This window comes from Neodiprion fabricii, chromosome 1 (assembly GCF_021155785.1).
Source record: "Neodiprion fabricii isolate iyNeoFabr1 chromosome 1, iyNeoFabr1.1, whole genome shotgun sequence".
Lineage (NCBI taxonomy): Eukaryota > Metazoa > Arthropoda > Insecta > Hymenoptera > Diprionidae > Neodiprion > Neodiprion fabricii.
Window position 1 is genome coordinate 23948906 of NC_060239.1, and position 21655 is coordinate 23970560.

Genomic DNA, 21655 nt, shown 5'->3' on the forward strand with positions numbered 1-21655 from the left:
AGAAGCTGATGTTAAGGATTCGTGAATATTAGAAAATTCGTTTGTGAGTAAATTTAATAACAAGCTCATTGTGCCGCAATTTGAAGAAACTCGTCATTCACAAGATTACACGGAGTATTTTCAAAGCTTCATAACTTTAGCAAAAGTTTCTTGAATTTTGTCAAAGTTTAGCAGTGATTTAATGATATTCGTCATATCTTGGTGTGATTTTGTCGAGAATTATATTAGCATAATTTGGTAATGAATTTATTTTTATTGGGATCATTATATTGAAACGTATTTCACGGATGATGAGTATTTTTTATTTTTTTTTCTTCTCTTTCCAAAAATATACTAATTTTATCGTTTTGCCCTCACCCGGCAACATCTCGAAATGAATAAATAAACTGTATAACATATATTCCGTATGCAAAGCAGGTATATTATAGTCAATATTTACACTTTCCGGATAGACATAAATCCGAGAAGCACACAAGTAACCAACGGACGTCGAGAATACGCCGGCAGAGTTTGCCGTCTGGACCAGTCAAGCAGGTATCACATTGTCTCGCAAGTTCCGTACGAATGAAGGTACGCACAATGTGGAGATAGTGGCATAAGCTCGACTCTCTCCGTCGACTCAACGGCTGATCAGGGAGTGAATTCGTTACGCGAAAGAGGAAAAAAGATATCAACTGAATTGTCCCCACACGTAGGTATATAAACAGTCGAATTTGCATGAGGTTCGAATTAAAGCGAGTCGAGCGATGCGGTGGCGCGATTTAAAATTCGTCGATGTCTCAATTTCGCTCGAGGGATCAGGTTTAGGGGTCCTTCGTTCTGCTGCAGCAGGTGAGACATATGCGGGAAAAAAACTTTGAGCTTCGAGAGGTAAAAAGTTGGCATCGCTATTCGCATCCTCCTTTGGATGGCGGGATCCGCGCTAAGGAATTCCGTCGAATTGACGCTGGCTCATTATGACGAGCATTCGGCGAAAGGCCAAATACATAAAGCTTGAATGTCTCCATTCAAGCGCTCCATTTCTTTGCCGCTCGTTTTAGGGTTCAGACAATATTGCCAAATTTTTACCGTTACTATTAGTGTATAACTGACGTTGAGAAATTTTGCAAACGTCTTAGAAAGAATTACCTCGACATGTTTACAGACGTGCACGGCCGATGATCGATGCGACCTTCGAAGCGGAAATATTTTCTCGTAATCTTGTACGATTTATCATAGATCGGCGACCAGATGATTGGTTAATTATACATCATCGGTTCTGTGGACCAAATACAAGAGCAAAGTAATTATATAATGCCTATAAGCCTGTAAGGTAGAGGCAGAGAGAAAGAGAGAGGCGGATGCAGAGCTGGTTCAGGTTACGCTCACGTCAAAACCTCGGATGCATTAGTCGATCTAAAGACGTATAGGCGAAGTACGTTGTGCGTATCGTTAGCGAACTTCTGCCTCGTAGGTTATTTACAAAGTACACTTGAGCGTTGTAATTACCGCGGAGAAAGTTCGCCAGCGAGATATTCATGGTGGTGAGAATCTAACTACGTTATTTCATCATCTTGTGCTTGAGATGAGGTTTGGATGGTAAGACGTCTCAAGACTAGGAGCAGCTGTCGTTTAGAAAGGTTAATACCCAAAGTGAAGTGTTCTCGATCATAAAGATGTGAAAAGGAAAAATAAATTAAGAAATTCTAATAGCTGTAGGGATAAAAGAAAATTAAAAATACAACACCTCAACTTTGTTGCACACACTAGCTCGTTTTAGGTGTACACACATGAACATGCGTATACATACGTTGTAAAAAAGCACACAGGCCCCGAGTCTACAACCCAAGCGAAGCAATTCCCAACCGATATGGAGGTAAGTAAATCAAGGAAAGGATTTTATTCACACCGGGTTTTACAACGCTCAAGTTCTAGCCTATATAATTATGGATGAAAAGCAATGCGTGTTATACTAAAGTGATAATGGCGAATCTTCGTAGACCCGGAGCATTCGTAGTCCGTCATAGAAGAGACGATCGGCGTCGCGATGATCCGTGAGAGTTAATTGACGGATTGAAACAAACATGACTCACGGTTTTTTCACGTAGGTAACCGATGCAGCATAATCCAGTAACGGAAACTCGGGCTTGTACCAGGGTTCCATATACGTACACAAGCAATACGCGTAGCTTGTAAAGCCATGTCCAAAGGAATTCCAGGCATTATACGCGGCGGTTCCGACCGCACGTCTCGTGCCATCGAGTATGTAATTATGGAGGATTCGGATGGACGTCGCTAAGAAATAGACGGCCTCACGGTCAGCCCCTCTGTCTATATTTTATCCCGCGTCTTGAAACGAGCACCATGGACCAGCCCATAACCAGTCGTCCATAAGATTGACGACGTGTCTCTCCGGCGATTCGTGAGACAGATTAACGCGGATAAAGGGTGCAACTCCGCAGTTCCGAAGGATGATTCGGTCGGAAATCAGTGAAATGTGCAGGTGTGTGGAGTATCGGAGCCCTGGCGGTGGAATACCGACCTTCTTAATCTCCCTGTAGGGTGCAGGGTCGATTTTTCACAAGAAACACGGCACTGTGCGCCGCCGTTGCGGCGGGCGAGGATCGAGGCGCGATTTTTCACTTTCAGAATTTAGATTGTAAATTGTGAACCCATGCAGGTAGGAATCCTGGCCAACCTTTTACGGCTTCGACGTCGTCCCTAGTTCGCCCAACATTCGACGTGCACACGCTGCGTTTATGGATGCTTCACGCTTCGGTACTGGGGAATTAAATTTAGATAAGGTGATCCTAACTTGACGGGTACGTTCCCGTCCCAAAGAGCACCTTGGAGTGAACAACGTCAGGTGCTAACTCGACGATGTAAATTGATCACCTTGACTTCGAAACCCAACGAACTCAAATAGGGTAGATGTGCACTGTTCGTGGGCACCTTTGTGAAACTCTGTATTCAATAATTCAACGTTTAATCTTTACAACTTCCTACTCCATTCGTAACTAAAATCGGACTTTGAGCAAGTTTTGGATGCAAATTAGGTCTTGGTACTGTTTATTGTTTAAAAATTAGGATCCAAGTAGATCGAAGCAGCTCTGTACCATTTGTCACCATAAGCTAAGAAGACGAAACCCTGACACGTACTGTTTTTGTATCGAAATTAAAGATTGACCAATTTTGAACTTTGTGAATTTCGTACAACTCTTTCCAATGACCAAGATTACTTTTCCATCCGAGAGAAGTTCAATGCTTCGATCATCGTGCACTTCTGAGAAAGCAGTCGTTTTCTTTTTTCGAGCAAATACCACGAATAGTCCGACATTAAGGCGAAGCTTGCACGGCGAGAAGAAAAGCATGCATGCACATTGCACGCAGGGAGTGCGGTAACTTTCGCTCACAAAGCGCAGAACCCAGTAGCAGCACATGCAAGCGGGCAGACCGCACAGTATGGAATACAGTGCACGCGAAGCTCTGGACTTTCCACACGACTACCTTAAGAAGACGCACGCGGCGTATGTGGATGTGGTTTACAATTTTATAAGGGCGAAACGGTGGAGCGATGGATTCGAGTTCCTCTTGAGCTCGGCAAAGTCTCCCAACACGACTTTTCATTGGAAGTTGGAAAGAGTTCAGCAAGGTATGGAATCCAGTAATCGGATCCTTCTGAAAGACGTCAATTTTCTTCGTAGTCGGCTTTCAAGGCAGAAGATAAAGCGTCGAAATTTCAACCCATATCTGCAGTTTACCGCACGTGCAGTTTAACCTGTCGGTAGTTCGTACGTCCGTGCTGCAGCAGGAGTTCCGACCAAACTTGTTCTCCTGGAGCAAACGAGCGAGACTGGAGGAGCTGGGGAGAGAGAGAGAGATAAATGATGTAAAAAGAGAAGAAGGAAATAGGACAAAATTGCCCGTCAGTCAATGCGGCATCGGTTGCACTGTACAACCGACTTCGATACTAAAGATGACCGTGCTCTTGGGTTCCTCGACGAAGATGGATATTACGGAGCCTCCGTCATGCGGTTGCCGTTTCGTTTATCTCCTTTGTCTCTCCTTCCTCTCTCTCTCTCTCTCTCTCTCTTACTCTTCCCCTTTCGCTTAAAAATTACCTGCAACCATTGAACGAGGTGTGTACAATTGTCGCTGTTGGCGGTATAAAAAACATATTAGCATGCGGTGAGATACAGGGTGTCTCGTTCAAGTCGACTCACTGGATCCTGCGAAGGTATAAATCAAGTTGACATCAAGAGACGTGCGGTGTACACACGCATGTCCGTCGTGTCAAGAAATCCGGAGCTACATGTTGCCACGTGCGAAAGCACGTAGCGTGTATCTTCTCGCAGGTATAGGTAGGTACATCACATATCGTACACGAGCACCTGACTTGCGTAATTTCTGTAATTTACACGACGTTTGATTACGGTGCTCTGCGAAAAATTCACGGGATTGCAGGTTTTCCTTTTTCCGGTCACTCAGCACCTCGGCCTCTCTCTCCATCCTATCGCGAACATCGTTCGCACACCGATTTAAAAAATTCGTCCTTCCGTGTCTCGATCTCGTTTCTCAACGCCCAGCCCCCGTCTCTGAGATCTTGATTATCAATCCAACGATGCAAGTGTGTCCACCTTATACTCAGGACGCTTATTCATGAGTTTACGAACCGCCCCGAGACTTTTACCAAACCCTCCGCATGTGTTTAAGCGGATGGATCGTCGAGTTCTTTACGTCTCGCCTCACTTCCTTCACACGGAGTTCACGTGGAAATACTGATTTCTTTTCGAATCCATCACCATCTTGATCGTGATCTTGAACTCCTAAGTCAGGGACGAATGTGGAGCGACTAGGGGATAAATTAAACGATCAGCGAAGAAAACTTCCGGCAATGCGAACGGACGAGATAAGATTTAATTGTCACTGCGATCAATGAACGCAGTAATGAACCACCAGTATTGATATCAGTGATTACTGGAACCGCTTCTCTTACGGTGGGAATATAGTACAGGTTTACACTGTGCAGTATATACCTATATCGGATCTGTCTATTGAATTTCAAGTTTACCTTGCCTTGTTTCTTCCAGAGTTTTCCCTTCTTTTTCTCTCAAGTACGTACAGAATTCTCGTCACGGTTGACCATACTTATTAATCACTTCGGAAAGAGATTATTCCAGAGATAAAGGCAGGCTATCAAAGCCTGTACATAATTATTCTACATTGCAAGCATTTGTCAAACCGATTAAGCGAATTGATTTACCGAGTAAGGCATTTTATCGGGCTTTGCTTCCTTTTTCGCATCGATTTTTTCCGGTTTGAATCTCACACGAAGAGCGAAACTGATGCCACTTGGTGAAAAAAAAACGTTGCGTGACCTCCTGTCGCGTGCATCTTATCGCTTTTTATCGCGTTTCCGATTGCCATGCGTCTTTATTACCACCCGTGAATATGAATTACAATTACTACAAGCAGCTTATTCCTCCAACTAATATATTGATCAGGTTCCTAATAAAATTTGGCATTTAAACACCAGGAGATTTTTATTTCTGACTCTTTTTCAGGCTCGATCAGTGAGCTCCAGGCCAGTCAAACGGGTCAATTTTTACCGGACAAATACGAGTTCGAGTTTGACCAGACCGGTCACGGAGAGATTAAAGATTGCATCTCCTTGACAAACAAATTTGTTTCCCTGTAACAAAACACCTACGACTATTTCTCAAGCGCTTTAATCCTCGCCTACGTAGCTCAACTCAGGAATTAGAAGGTACAGCGAAATTGCAACATCTCGGTCCCGTGATACTCGTCAATGATATTCACGATTTCTACCAACGCTTACACGCTGGACTAGATGGATGAAAGAAAGGAAAATCATTCGAAAAAAACAAAATTGCAGAGTTTTCCAAAGTGAAACTGTAGGTAAACGATATCGAAAAAAAATTTTGGTGTGATTGAAAACGTGGATCGATTATTCCAAAGTTTGAAACAACAAATTCGTAACTCATTTTCTGCGTGGAGAAAAACCTTAAATTTAGATCGACTGCGCAGTGCTCAGTACCGGAACAGAAGCCGTAATGACACTTCGACAAAAAGCTAATTGCCAGAAGATTTTTGATGTCGCGTGGCGACGGCTGGCCGTGAAAAGATGTCGGAAAAAAGGTTTTGATTGGGTGTATTCCTCGGTACGGTCCCTAACTAAAACCTAGACAGATTCCTGACGGATCGCCTCAGCTGCTCGATTACCTCAGTCGCTCATGCATCATTCTAAATTTCTAATCCTCCCCGCGCGCTAATGCCCCAGCTTTTTGTCTGTCTCTTAGACGGGCTGGAAGACGGGTAAGATGATTATTTCTACCGGGTTTTTCTTTTTTCACTCACGTTGTCTGCGGCGTTGACATCGCTCCCGTGGAGGATCAGTGTTGTACAAGCGTCAAAATGCCCTCCGGATGCTGCCAAGAGCAGCGGGCTCCTGCCGTGCTGTAATTAGAACAGAGCCTAATCAGGAGGTGAAAAATATACGTGATTATTATTTTGAGACTGGTAGTTTGGCTCTAGAATTTATTTGGAATCAAGTATGCGCAGGGAGCGGGGTTGAAGTTCGGAATTGGAAAAGTTCCGAAGGCGCCTAATTCCGAATTATTTTGTGGCGGAACTTGAAGTAAAGAAATAAAACTTTTACGAAACAACAAAGTTTCGAATGGTCGGAAACCCGACGGCTCAAAGTTCCGAAAATTCAAGTTACGATAGAGCAAAGTTCCGAGAAATAAAGTTCCGACATATAACAGAATTTCTAAAAATAATGTTTCGATAGAGCAAAACTCCGAAAGTTAAAATATACTCACACTGCGTAGTTTACCCAACGAGTGGATATAAAAAAATCCGACAAACCGAAAATCAGAATGACCAGGATTCCGAACGTAAAAATATCGTAAAATCCAAAACAAAAAAAGATCAAAGTGGTGAAATTTCACCAAGCCGGAATTTCACAAAACCGAAAATCTTGGATCATTCGGAAGTTCGATATCTCAGATTTTTAAATTTTATAATTTTCGCTGTTTCGGAACTCTGAACATCGGGTTTCGAACCCGACAAGTGTTTGAAAGCCTCAGTAAAATTCTGAACGAAATTAGATAAGACCATATCAAATAAGGCGGGAATTCGCTTGCTTCTGGTTGGTAAAAAAAAAAAAAGGATCCTGACTTATGAACCGGATATGCTATTTTTTGCAGAGCAAGTAACTGTTATTCACACATCAGTCGTGAAATTCAAAATCAAGAATTTCGATGCCCCTTGCCTAAAGAATGATCAATTAACGGAGACCCGATAAAAACGTAGAGTCCAGCTTTTGCGTCGGGAGATTTTCTATAAGCTGCATCTTGTATACGGTATATTTCCGCTTCAGTGAGGCATGATTCGAATTCTCAGCCAATTATTCTGCCTTTCATGATACTCACGTATTATACGCATCTACGAGGGCTACGGATATCGGTGAAGGTTATCGCCAATCAACCAATCAATTAGCAGGGTAATTAATGCCGCTCCCCGTCTTGATGCATGTTACACACATATTTTTCATGCTATTATACCGGTGTAGGAATTCTCCGGTTCGCGCGCTGCTCGAATGCTAACTCGATTTCCGCGGAGTGAGTATTTAATTAAGGAAACTCGCGAATAGCGAGGCTAATTTTACATTCCCTGTATATACATATACGTAATTACGTATGTATTATATCTGCCCATATTGCGTGTCGATGTGTGTGTATAGGATCAGGATCAAGATTAGTCCGATAATTGAGATGTACCGTGTAACCTATCTTCGTGAAATTAAGTGAACGTTGTTTCAGACAAGATCGTATAATTGATTAATCGTATAAGGCTGGTTTATTCTGCTTCGAGATTTCCAAATTCACTGTGCAAAAACGCCAATGTCAAACGACTCGCGAAGGTATAGGTATGCCTGTAATTAAGCGTTGGCGAATGACGAGGCTGTTACATCGATCGATTATCAGAGTTGATCACCGCGTCGATGCAAAAGGTTGCATCGTAATCGGTTTCGTATTTTATCAACCCGCGTGATCCGCGAATTTTATCGTAAGCGAGGGAGAGAAAATCGCTCTTTACCGTTCATCTGTTGGACGGTTGAATTAATTAAGTCGGATCGATTAACGAGGAAATAATTATAATTAGCTCGCGAATAATCGAGAGGAGACGACCTTGCTCCAGAGATTCTTATACCACTGCCTTTGTCGCATTTTCTGAATTACGGTTACGCGGCTTCGATCCAAGCGGATGAAATTCTGTGATTAGATAAAGTCGGTTTCCACTCTCAAAAGCCGTTTCGTTTTATCACCGTCTAGCTGTCGACGTCCCCTAATTGTTACCTCGAGCCACGCAGCTCGCATCGATTTATTGATTTATTCATTAACTGAAGTAACCCATGAACGACCCATGAAATTGATTAACGATCTCGTTAATTGATTTACTAACCAAAGAAGACGCGTTTATGTAGCTAATGTAGCGCTACCCTGATGGAAGAAAAAAAAACTTATTACAACCAGTTTAAGCGAGACATTTTTAATGAAAATACACCGCGTGTCGAGGATTTTTTCGATTTCACGTACAGCTTGAACAGAATAATTTCAAAACACACGTGCCGAGAATTTATCAGTGAGCCCGGCAGGAAGTAGCCGTATGTGCGTGACAGGCAACAGAAACACTTCCGGCAGGCTTCTAATGCCCGGATCGGTGTTCAATATTCAGAATTGTTTCCTCACTTCCTCAACGGTCGTTAATTCCGACAATCTTGCTATTTATAATACTCCACCTGCCGCATTTCGTAAACCAGTAGCTATTATTTGAATTCAATTTTTTTATTTCTCAATCGGAAATGCGTCAACATTTGTCGAATTTCCTCGTGAAAATCACGGATGAGAATTTTCTAGCATCCGTGACTCAAATTCAAATTTTCTGAAATTTGCACAAATATGAGTGTAATGCATCTACACTCGAGATTTCAAAGCGAGAACGACGTTTCCAACGATAGACAGAAATGGTTACGTGCAATTCTTAGCGGCGTATTAACTCCGCGTTTAAACATGTTAAGCGTGTCGCGAACGACTGCAATTAACAATAAAGGTGGCTTGAAGTCGGTAACGACTGTTGGTACTGTACGTTGCGACATTATTAGATAAAAGCGAGTACCGCTGGTATAATAATTTATAAACGGTATTTGTATGTACGAGCGTACACTTTATGGGAATAATCTACGTTGAAATCGCGCAGTTATAACGAGCAGCCGCTGATGTATGGATATGGTGTTCACACCTTGGTCTGGTCGATAACTCCGTCTTTTAACACTGTTACGGAATAAGACGAGTAGCGCAACATGATCAATTAAACGAAGGATTATTTTAATAGATTCATAAATTTCCTAATCTTAACATTCGAAATATTACATAGAAAACAGCAAATAAGGTTCAAACAACGGATTCAATCTCAGCGTAGTTAAGGACATGTTTTGTCTTAAACTGGTACTAGAATAAACATCGACGTGCTAGCTTTTAACGATTTTTTGTTCGACATTTGATGTTACAAAAATGTTATAACAACTTGACCACGAACTTTACAGAACGTAAAACGTTGTAGATGAGATATTTCTGTCGCGTTACCGTACTTCATCAGATATTTCCACTTATCATACCGTGCCCTATTTTACTGTACGAAAAATATTGTCGTATTTATCAATAAAAGCAGTATTTTGTTGTAATTCTAGTCTCGTGCCACTTTCATGCATTAAAGCAAAAGCCTATAGCAGACTGTCAAAAATTTTTCCCTTTCTGATGTTCGTGCGATTTACACGAAGTGAGAATCAGCCGATCGTCTCATCCGACGCCATGTTGCTCAGCCGCGCCTCTTAGTGATTTCCGCTACATTCAAAACGAAATCGACCGCACTCGTTAACCGTTGTATGAAAAAATTCCGCGACTTTTTCGCTCCGCGTATTTCTGCGAGTAAGAACGATGGGTCGGTTCATGTGCGGCGTCATTAAAGACGCAGAACGGAGGAACCAGTGCGGCCTGGAACACGGAATCACCCTGGAAACTCGATAGGCATTACCTGAGGCTATGTAATGCGCCAGCTAGGTACACGGATTACGGACACGGCTGTATCTACTCGACCAACCGATGCTGGTGTCACGGTGTCAGTCGCGATCAAAGCTACTAGCTGCATGTGAGAAGCCTTTCCACCCGGCTAGGTATCTAATCGCAATGTTTAAAGGTAATAGATCGCCGACACCAGCTGCTCCTGAGATCGCTTAACGATCCTCCGCGTGGCAAATAGTTGTCGGAACATGGAGAAGCTATTTAACCAAGTATAAATATGGTTCAGAACTTTATAGAATTGAAGAGGGGAATTAACAATGGTACTTGTTACCTTTTTTAATTCTTAGTTTTAAGGTTTTATTGGACGGATATTCCCGACCAAAAGTGAGCCTCGGTGAGAATATTGAAAATTTCGCGATGAGATAAGAATCTGAAAGAAATCATTCGTAACCGAGTTGATGAGATAATTCGATTTGAATAATAATAATGACAAAAAGTTGTTAGTAAATTGTCTAAACAAATATTTGCCCAGCAAATCCCTAGTTAAATTTGTTTTGTTTCGTATAGATTAAATTCATTGATTTTTCTGAATATCTATGAATTTTTGGAATTTTTCGTGATTTTGAATAATTTCGTATTCTGAAACTTTCTGATGTTCTATACATAAAACCATTCGTTCCATGTCTATAAAACTGCTTGAGTGTAATGTTATAACCAATTGATGTTTTTCACATTTTTATCTTATCTCAAAGTGTTCAATATTCTCCCCAAGACTCACTTTTAGTTGGGAATATCCGTCGAGTAAAACCTTAAATTTTATCGAATTGGTATTCTTACTCGGGGCAGAAATATTTCGCTGATCGTTTACGAGATGATTATAATCCTACAAATTTCCTGTTCGAATCATTTATACAGTAAATTCCCTATTTTCTTCTCATAAATTCCACCCAAATAGTTTGGACAGATAAAATCTCATCAATCGGCACTATAAAACTTCAAGTTTTGCTGGCTCTCTTTGGTATTAAGAAAACATGAACTCTATGACGGAGTTTTCTCCCTTTTCCGTTACTTAATGATATTCTGAAGCTGGGAAAATTTCTCCGACGAAAAGTTGTTGGTGAAAAAAAAAAAAGAAAAAAAAATCGCGATGTACCACACGATGCTAATAAGTATATTTATTCGGAATATTGATGTAGAAATAAATATCGTTAGAGGTGTGGTCCATTGTAAGAAGACACCATTGTCTCTGGCTTAAGATCACTTAGACGTTTTATCTCGGTAAGTTAATCCTCTTAGACTTATACGGGACTGGTAATAACTTGAACGATTTAAACGCCGGCTTAAAGACCGAATCCACAGTTATTACGGGTGCCAAAGTTTCTCCGAGCTTATAATACACTTTTCTAGCGCCGAATGCATACGTGTGACATGCAGCTTACGCTAAGCTAATTTCGTCGGTAATTAAAATACTCACGTATTTATAAACGTATGCGTTGCGTTATTATAAGGATAAGCCTTGTGGAAACACCCGTCGACACGGAAAGTGGCTCATTATATGTTTCGGTAATTTGAGAAATATCGATAGTGAATGTGTGTATTCGTAAACGCATACCATTCATCGTCATAATTTATAGGTATAAAGGTCTTTTAAAGTCTATACCTATACGTATACCTGCATATATTCCTAAGGATAAAAAATTGTTTTAACAGCCGTATAAAATCGACGAATAAGTAATTTCATTTCCTCATTAAAATTCATACCTCTGCGCCCTCGCTCACAAGTAGGTATTACCTGAAAATTCTTTTTCTCATGCACGAAGTCGGTTATTCGAAATCTTCGCTTCTTCCGCACATATATAATTGTATATATATATATATACCGTATATATATATATGGTCACGTGCTGGTTTAAAATCACACTTACGCGTTAAGCTTATATACATAGGTATATATATGTATGTATGCGTAAGTGTAATTTTAAACGAGCACGTGACCAGCACCCTATTAACTTCCTACGACCACAATTCGTTAACATTCTTTCTTTTTGAACCCTGCGTCGAAAAAAAATGCATACGAAAAATTTGATGTAAGAATTGAAAATCGCTTCCTCAATTTTCATTTTTCTCCAAGTCTACCTTATTTCCGCGGGATTTCTGCTGCACGAATTCAGTCTCGACACGTGGTACACGACAAGAGCCGGAATGCACGATCGAGGCGGAAAGACAATCGCTAGGAAAAAGAAAGAGAGGCGTGAGTGAAGAAACTGACCTCATCGGGAAGTGGTTTGACGGCGTCGTCGAGGAGGCGAGCAAGACGCGGGGCGTCGCCACGAACAGACGCCTCGCGCACCTTCTCCGCCATTCCTGCCACGCATCTGAAACATAGGAAGATAAAAAGGAAATGAGGATACACAATGTGGGGTAATTTTCAGCACTGGTACACATGTGTAACAATTAAAATAGGCCTAATATTTGAACTGTTAAACAATTACGGCTGGTGACTAAAAGACCCGTCACGTCCTGAAATTTCATTTCTCGGTTACTCGCCTGATGCCTACGCCTTATGGACCTGTGTAAAACAGGACAATGATACACGGTCCATTGTCCATGAGACAATAGCGTAGTCGGAGTCACGTTGACTTAAAAATGATCCTGCTTTGCTCGGGGACGGTGCTTTATTATTTTCTAACGCGGAGTTCGTTTCTAACGGCCGTGTCTCGCAGCTCCAGGAATGGATACTAGCAGTCTTGTGTTGTCGCCAAATTTACACGTCAATTCATTAGATGGAAAGTCATTTATATTATATTATTGTTAGAAAGAATTACGAGAAGATGTTTGGAGGGAGACTGCTTACACCAGATTCTGAGGGTCAGATTTTTCCGAATACGAGTGACATTGAAGTGGAAAATCACAGCATTTTCAATATATTTACCACATTTTATCGAAAGATGGAAACAGTATTTACTCGATTCAAATGATGTATAATTGTTGAAATTTCTCAGGCTGCGGAACATGACAAGGAATTCGTTCCAAAGCACAAACATTTATACGGTTCACGATGTTCATTTTTGCATGGATCCTGACGGTTTTCGGTTAAAGAAGAAAATGAAAGTTACTTATTACCCGAGTTGAGAGCGGCGTTGAAAAAACTATCATAATACTAATTCTTATACCCCACTAAAGTCGATATTTTATTTAACGCTGATTTGAACCGCGGCATAAATGACGCGAGACTCGGACACAAGAGTGCCCGAACAAGCAGAAGATATATGATGATTTTACGAGGAATTATAAAGGCTACTTACAACTCGTAAGCACGTGTAATGCCGCCATTAGAGTGGCCGAACATATCCAGCAAGACCTCCGACCTCGTCTTAGGCATCGCACTATAATTTTTCCCGAGTGCACTTAAATTGGAAAATTGGCATCACTGCATGGCAGTGGTCGAGGTACAAAATTCACTCGCGATCGTTGGGTACGTTCATAGAGATGAGAAAACGCGACTGCTATATCTGTAGTCAATCACCGACAGAATTGCACTTAACAAGCAATTAACTGCGGGATTTCGAGGAGTGTAATTGGCTCAGAGAGCTGCATTAGATACTGCACGGACTTGAAAGACGAAGAGGGATCAAGCCAGCGCAGAAAGAAAAAAGTCGTGAATTATCTGTTGGATCTGCGGTTGCACACCTTTGGAGAATGGGAAAGGAGTAAGAAATCGTTTAATTAGAGATCCTCGGATAGGAAAGCGTTTTTCTTATCCATTAGTTCCGCGTTCGTCGTGCCCGACTTAAGAGCTGGTGTAGCGATCGATCTGGCTAAGCTAAGGAGACTTGAGTAACCCGGCGAAAAACAATTACAGATAGCCGTACAGAAAACGATGAGTTGAAGATTTCAATCCTGGAATTGAAACTCTGACTGTAATTAGTTAGAATATTTGGGGCAGGGTTGAATCCCGAATTTTTAAATTTACGAAAGTGCGAAGTACCGAATTTTTCGGTGGCGGAACCTAAAGTAAAAAAATCAAATTTCAGCGAAACATCGAAGGTTCGAATAGTCCGAAACGCGATGCTGAAATTTCCGAAAAAGCAAAATTCCCTAGAACTTTTAATAAATTATCTAAATCTGTAATTTGTTATTCTCAATGACTAAATTTCGAGGACCGGTTAAATTGAATCCAGAAAACCGTGCACCGTTAATATCGAATAGTTTTTCAAATTTCTTTCCTGCATCTTCAGGAACGTTCAGAAATTCACGAAACGCGAACTGCGATACCGTCTTCGACCGGAGAACAGCAACGAAGAAGATGCTGAGCAGATAACGCGGCGAGTGTGACTGAATTTATAGGTAAAAATTGAGGCGAGGGACGCACCCAATCCGGCCACATCCTTCCAGCAAGTACGTATACGCAGTACACGGTGACCATGGTTTAAACATTGAATTGCCTCATTCTTCATCCTCGCATTCGGATGTGACGGTTCGTTGTGCAACGAGTTGTATCTGTCTATACGCGGAGACGTTCTACACGAATGAACAAGCTGACCCGACTTCCGGTCTTTGTAATCGAAGGTCGAATCAATCAATATCGCGTGGGTTGAAAGACGATCGATATTATCTTGATATGAATTTTCACGTGTGGTCGTGTTTCGGAAGCTCGATTCCGTCTGTGTCTGACTGCCTTATAAATTTCATACGTAATTACAGGAGCACGAGAAATTCACCCGGGGGATCTGTGCACAATAAAAAATTACGCGTGCACGTAACATCGACAGGTGCATTTATCGGCGATGCTCAAATATGTTATTACTATATAACGTAATTGAGATGCGTCGTTCTCGTAATTAATAATTATAACTCTCAAATGACTTGCTGGAGATATACCTTCGGCTTAATTCGTACCCAACGATTTTTTTCTACTACGAGCAATCGAGACGGCAGCCAGTGTATTTAAAACACTGTAAAAACGCAACTGCGGATAGAGCAGCGGTTTTATTTTCAAAGTAAAACGCTCAGAATTGCGATTTTGGAGTTACGAAGAGGGAACTTTTAAAAGTTCACTGGGTTACTATAGTCCAGTAAATAAATACGAGTTGTTGAATTTCATTGGACATAATAATGCCAGATCGGGTTTTTAACGTGGCAAAGGAACCGTTCAGGGTACGTTAAAACCACCGACGAATTCCTTCGCCGTAATGCCTTGCGTAATATAAAATATTACAACGCAGAATCATACGTTGCCTGTTTATGTGCTACCATTACGAGCGGCCTAATTTTTTTAAACTGCCTACTTTCATCGATTACTGTGTTTCTGCTAGCTGTGTTTTGCGGTCATAAAGATTCTGGATAAAGTGCATGCATGAGAAATTCGCGATGTTTCAATATCGCTCGCCAAGGCATTCAGCAGCGTCAGTCCCTTGCGTCGAATAAGCCTGCGAAACGACTGAAACAAGCTGAAATTACCTCTCGGGTCGATCACCGTTCTGTAAAATACTTTGCCAAGATTGAGTAAAGCTCAACTTCCAGATGCCGTTTTGAGCAGCGAAATATTTTCACACGTACGAACGTCAGACGATACGACTCAGAATTATGCGTCGATGTCCAGAGACTGCAACAAAGATTGCAGGGTGATAGTTACAGGCACGATTAATCTTTGCCCGGTAAGTAACGGTGGACATTTTAATTGCGGTTCCAGGGTGTAATATTTCTTTTGGAGGCTAACACTTGTCAGGGTATTGCAGAGAGTCTAATGGTATAAATAATTGTTGTTCATTGTCATTTTCATTCAACGGTTAAGTATAATGTGATCTGATAACGATGCGCGGTTATACAATAGTATTGGTAAGATTCCTCGTCATGTCCCAGATAGCAGAATACTTGAAGTAGCCAAAAAGACGTTTAAAGGATGTCTTACGCGCCATTTTCTGACGCCTAAAAGATGTCCTTGGGGCCTTAGAGACGTCAAGAAGTGGCACTCGTCTCTTTGACGACTTTATGCTTGGGCTGTCTGTGGTACAAGTTAAAGTACAGCAGAGACAAGTCTTCGGTCAAGAGTGAGTTCGAATCGAGGAACCCTCGACTCGAAGAATCCTTTATAATTTATCCACAGAGATAACGATCGTGGCTTTCCAATTAACCGAAAAGGCGTTTGAACAGGTCCGTAAAATCTCTGGAATACAGTCGTAGCCCGCCTTGTTCCCGGTCATGCCTAAAACCCAGCGTCGAGACGGAACATATCCAAGATCCAAGGTGCATTTCTCTGGGGGATCTTTATGTACCTATAAGTATAAGCACATTATACCCACACGTGTGGCTCCTCGGTGGCACACGCATCGCTTTCGGTCCGGTATAAGGTGACGTCTTGATCAAAGAGAGAATCGACGGAGAGGCTGCAACTGCGACCCGAGAAAGCCCCGAAGAGCCTTTCTTAACGCACGCGTGGATTTCGCCTTTCGGAGGCATATCGCTGGATGTTGAATAAAAGTCAAGTCGATAAAGTAACAACACATGCGTACGCCCTTCGTATTATACGTATAACACATTCCGCTTGCTCCGTTCTCTGGCTTCTTCCATTCAATGCTAAGAAACGCTGCTGAGATTTATAAACCGGTCTCTGGATGCCAGAGCGCGGCATAAACGTGCTATGCGATCGTTCAGAATTCAGATTTCAACGTTCACAGAATGAATTCATATCTGCATGGATTCTGTTCGAACTCGGCTCGCTTCACGCTTTATAAGGCCGGCTATCACGGGGCTGTCTGGGAATAACATTATTCGAAATCGAAAATCGACCCCATAGGAAGAGACCGATGACGGTTTAGACGCTCAGATGCGATGGAATTTTTATACCTCGTAATCTGACGTAAATTCTAAATTATCTACGTTCTAAGATTCTCACGTGGCGTACGTACGGCTAGGTCGTAAATGCAATTAGCATGTATTGTCGATGGGAAGAAGAGCTGCACAAAGCTGCCAAGGTAGTAAAATCAAGTGATTCACAGTCGGCCGGCATATTGCGAAACAGCGCTTAAAAATCCTCCCGAGTACCAACGCAAGTCGTTATGAATTTCTAATTATGGTTCACAATCGGTGTGTCGGATACTGACGTGTCTCTGCGGCTGGTGGATAAAATATTTCGCCTCATTCGGAGCCTATCTTAACCGCTGTCGTTATGCATACACCTTCGAAGTCCGCGTGTTATCATTTTCGATAAAACCTTACGAATGTAAGACATCGGTAAAATGTTAATGCTTATTAAGCTCCGATACAATTATCAACTATCACCACTCGGTCGTGTATCATTCGATTCTTCAACCTGTCATGCTACCGGGTATAAACTTATTACCCACCAGTCTGAATACGATAAGCTTACATTGCATGAATCTATACTAAGGTGATTGTTAGTTTTCATCATATGGGATAGTCTAAACGAACGTGAACAAGGTTTGACTCCAACCCCCACCGAATTAGTCGCCGATTTATTTCTTACTTCTACTCCGTCAAATATACATTTTCTAATTTTTTCAGATTTTTTCCAGCTGCCATTTAGAAGTAGGTATTTTAGATCTAATCTTCCATAATTCGAAAACTATGCATTTCGGAGAAATTTGTGAAGGGAAAAAGTGGTGTGTTGTTTTTCTGAATTGGTCTGGAGTTTTCACCAAAAAACGCAAAAAAGTCGATATTTCTCAAAAACTACGTCTTCCAAAAATTTGAAACTTTTTGTGATATTTCTTTGACTAAAAAGAAAACTTTGTTTTTACATATGACGTAAAGTGAGGCCGCTCGTCGTTTAGGAACTACGCTTCCTTTTGCACATCGATGTGCATCGTATCGGTTGAAAAATGGATTGCAGAAAATTTTCGTTACGATCCGATACCATGCGCATTGATTAACAATCAAATTCGTTCTTTAGAAACACTTTTGACATCGCTCTAAACCTCATGTCCATTAAATCGATGAGAGAATCGCTGCAGCGAAATTGTCCGGCTTGTATTCGTCGTCTAAAATTTTCCTTCGCGACTATATGCCGATGCGCAGGAAACGACGCCTCCGATTGGCATCTGTGAGGAGAGAAATACTGAAATGCCAAGAATTATAGGCAGTAGGAATCCCCGGCAAATGGACCCCACCGTAGATTCCTGACAATTATCCACTCAACCTGATCTCGAACATGCTTGGCTACACGGCTTCCCTATGGGTACGCATTCCCTTAAGCCTCCTCGGTTAACTGCCGAAGATGGGATGCGGCCGTGCGGAGATCCTCCGCTTTTATACTCTGCGGAAATCGGCTAAGCTGTATAATCGCGCGTGGCAAAATCCCGCGGGCATTTGCCATCTGCTTTTTCCCCGAGTTCGCGATAAGCGCGAGTTGCAAATTTCTTCCTCGCCACGCTCGGCGCAACTAGCTTAGCCGCGGTAATGAATTTCCTATGCAATGCCGAAGCAGCGCGATGCATGGGCACCGATAATTGCCGGTAATTCTTGCATACTCGATGGCTGATCTCTAAGAAAGTAGAGAAGAGAGAAAAAAATTATTCTGCTATTTCCATGTACCCGATTGCGTAGCTTTGCTTTTCTGTTCACCGTAGTCTGTCTACTATCAACAGTTGATTGCTTGAAAATTCAAGCTGACCTGAATACCCCAACGAAAATTTCACAACCTTCGTCTAAAACGCACTTTGATCAATAGCTAGTCGTTTTGCAGCATTTATTTACTCGCTCGTTCTACAAAGATCTAAACGATCGTTACTCCGCTTCGAATCACGCCAATTTCCTGATGCATACGACGCGGTTTTTCGCTCTCAAAATGGCCACCCCGTGCATTTTAACCCGTTGTATTATATGATATTTGTAAGTATCGTCATAGCTGGATAGGAAGAAGGAGATCTTACTCGCGCCTGACCTTAGGGCACTTTCTTGACTGCTAATTAAGTCATTGGCGATTCATACGCAGCGTGATCAAGCCTGTTAAAACAGATTTACATGCATGGTTAGAGACGGGGAAACGACCAGTTCTATTAACATTAAAGATCGTCGTAGTGCACGTAGTGGATGCTATATTTGAAAAAAAAACCGTTTCGACGCGATGCTCGTAGACATTACACACGGCGCCCGGTGAAATAAAATTCTTCCAACCGGTCTCAGGGTTCGGTTTCGCATTTAAAATAAAACGTACGCACGGCTTTAGCTGTCTTATTATAGTCAGACTACATTATTCCAGGTATGTGTAGCTGCCCAACATCTAATCGTGACCCATTTGACATACCAGATTCTTTCTCAGCAGCCATATATCTTCCACTAGTTACCACCAGTAATCCGTCACTCAAATCCATTTAGCATACATTCAATATGGGCAATACAATAAGGGCATATGGCCACCGACTTCTTTGCATTGAAGAATTGAGATCGAATCGTCTTCGCAGAAGAGATTGAAAAAGCACTGAACTAGTTAACTATCTGAAGTTAGACAGTCCATTAAGGTACTTCATGCAAAAAACAAACTCTGAAAATTGTACGAAATTTATAGAATCAACGTTGCAGCGTTGGATTTATAACATTGATTTCGCACCGCTTGAAGTGTCGAATTAATTACCTCGTCTCAGAATCAGCATCGAGTCACTTTAACGCACAAATGAGATAAAAAGTTACGGAATATCGAATCAAGCCCTCGAGCTTATTATGCATACGTTCCGAGTCTCGGACTGCACGCACATGAGCAGACTTTCCTTTCTTTTTCGTTTATTTCATACAGATTAATTCAATTAAGACTCACTGAGCAAATTGCTTGGGATTTATCAAAGTAAGATTGTGTTCTACACGCATGTAAGACTTGAGAGGTGGTTGGATGAACTCAACGCAACGCGCGTAATAAATCTTCTAATTGTACCTGTAATTGCGTTATCAATAATGAATGCTATTTTTCACGGTCCAACTGATCGGGTCTGTGCATGGGTACTTGCATTGCCGGAGCTACTTCGCAATCACTAATCGCGCACACACTCTGGTCCATTTTGCACATGCAGAAAACTATTCTGGGGACCTATGAGCGATGGAGAATACAGGAAACGCTCAGGTAGTACTTCGTTCATTACTCGATTATTGCGATGTCAGAAATAATTGACCAAAGTTCAATGATTACCGTGATTAGAGATGAGGCAAAAAAACAGCCGAAGCTAGTAATTTCACCCGCTATCTAATTTGCCTTCCTGTACAACGCATGTTAGTCGCACCTAATCTAAATTCCTTTGAAGCACATTTTAAAGTAATCCAGTTGATATCCTCGAACCCAGACCTCCTACTTTAGTGTACAGCTTAAGGAAATCTATTAACGATTTTACTGAAGCTGCAGAGTGCAGATCTGGTGCCATATTTTGATACGGTAGAGCGATCATGTAGATGATCGTTCAACAACCACGGGGGCTCGCAGCTTAAAATTTATTTACAAGCCAGACGTGTGGGGAGAAGCGTTTACGTTAACGGAACCATCCACAGCACAATTCCATAGGCGATGATGTGAGGCCCGAAAGCTGTGGCCGATTATTCAAGTGTATAACAAATTTGAGGAGAAAATACTCAAGACGATGAGGATGAAAAAAACGGTTCACCGTGGTCTCTACGGTGGTCACCTGAACTCTTTCAAGACGTTGCTCGCGAGAGGCAGGGAAACTTAAGGTAACGTGGAACTCGGAAGACTTACAGCTTGCACAGGACGTAGGATTGTGGATTTGTAGAGCCAATAATTGTCGACCTAGAAGCCCAATAGACCGGTAGAATAATTCCAGAAGCGGGAACCGAACGGGGGCAATTATTATACTGTACGTATATACTGACTGCTGAACAGACGTGAGGGTATAATATTACGTATGTAACCACGAGGAGGGAGCCCATGTGTGCCCAAGTTTACCCCTGCGGACGTGCCAGAGGGACCACACGTGCATCGCGGTTAAGTGATTCTAATGATTTCTTGCCGTGTTCAACGCCAGTACTGCATCCTATCTCCCTCGGCTTAAGAGAATTGCGAAATCTGAAGTACACGCCCTTGGTCTCGTTCATGGCGGATAATTGTTAAGTATCCGAGTTCGTTATAGCCATTCCGCAACGCGTCTCGTCGCCGTCGACGTTCGTTATTAACTTAACCGCATGGTCAGGAGCGATCACTGGGTCTCTGACCGTCGGTAAATTGATAATTAAATCCGTCACCTTGCCGAGCGGTCCTTAGACGTCGTTCAGAAAGCCTCCGTTAAACCGTCCGAGATAAATTGAAAACGGAATGCGTCTTTCACGCGAGGAAACGATCGCGAGGAATAGGGACGGGGGGGAGGGGGGGGGGGGGTGGAAGGGCAGTTTCACTGCAACAAAAATCGATACCACGATCACGTACTTCGTGATTACGTGATTTCTCACGATTGGAGGTTACAAAGAGATTTCTGTAATCCTAAATGATTAATTTCTCATGACTACCAATGATTACCTTGATGATTACTAGTGTGGAATTTTATTTCAATATTACTGATTTCAGTGTGATTTCGGAGATTACGAAATGATTTATAATGATATTGACACTTCAATCGCTT

The 21655-nt window shown here is 42.0% G+C and overlaps 1 protein-coding gene across 7 annotated transcripts in view; it reads right to left on the reverse strand.

Annotated features, from left to right (window-relative positions):
* Window positions 1-21655, reverse strand: part of LOC124174813 (ankyrin repeat domain-containing protein 6) — an 84988-nt gene that overhangs the window by 53102 nt on the left and 10231 nt on the right. For 3 of the 7 annotated variants that reach the window (XM_046554365.1, XM_046554355.1, XM_046554346.1), the window contains 2 exons: window positions 12352-12457; window positions 6358-6456 (listed from right to left, as the gene is read on the reverse strand). In XM_046554365.1, coding sequence (XP_046410321.1) covers window positions 6358-6456; window positions 12352-12444 — 192 coding nt within the window. In that variant the 5' untranslated portion in view covers window positions 12445-12457. Of the gene's footprint in view, window positions 1-6357; window positions 6457-12351; window positions 12458-13387; window positions 14123-21655 lie in introns of those variants that run through there. The other 4 variants (XM_046554338.1, XM_046554329.1, XM_046554384.1 and 1 more) reach the window with 4 other exon arrangements.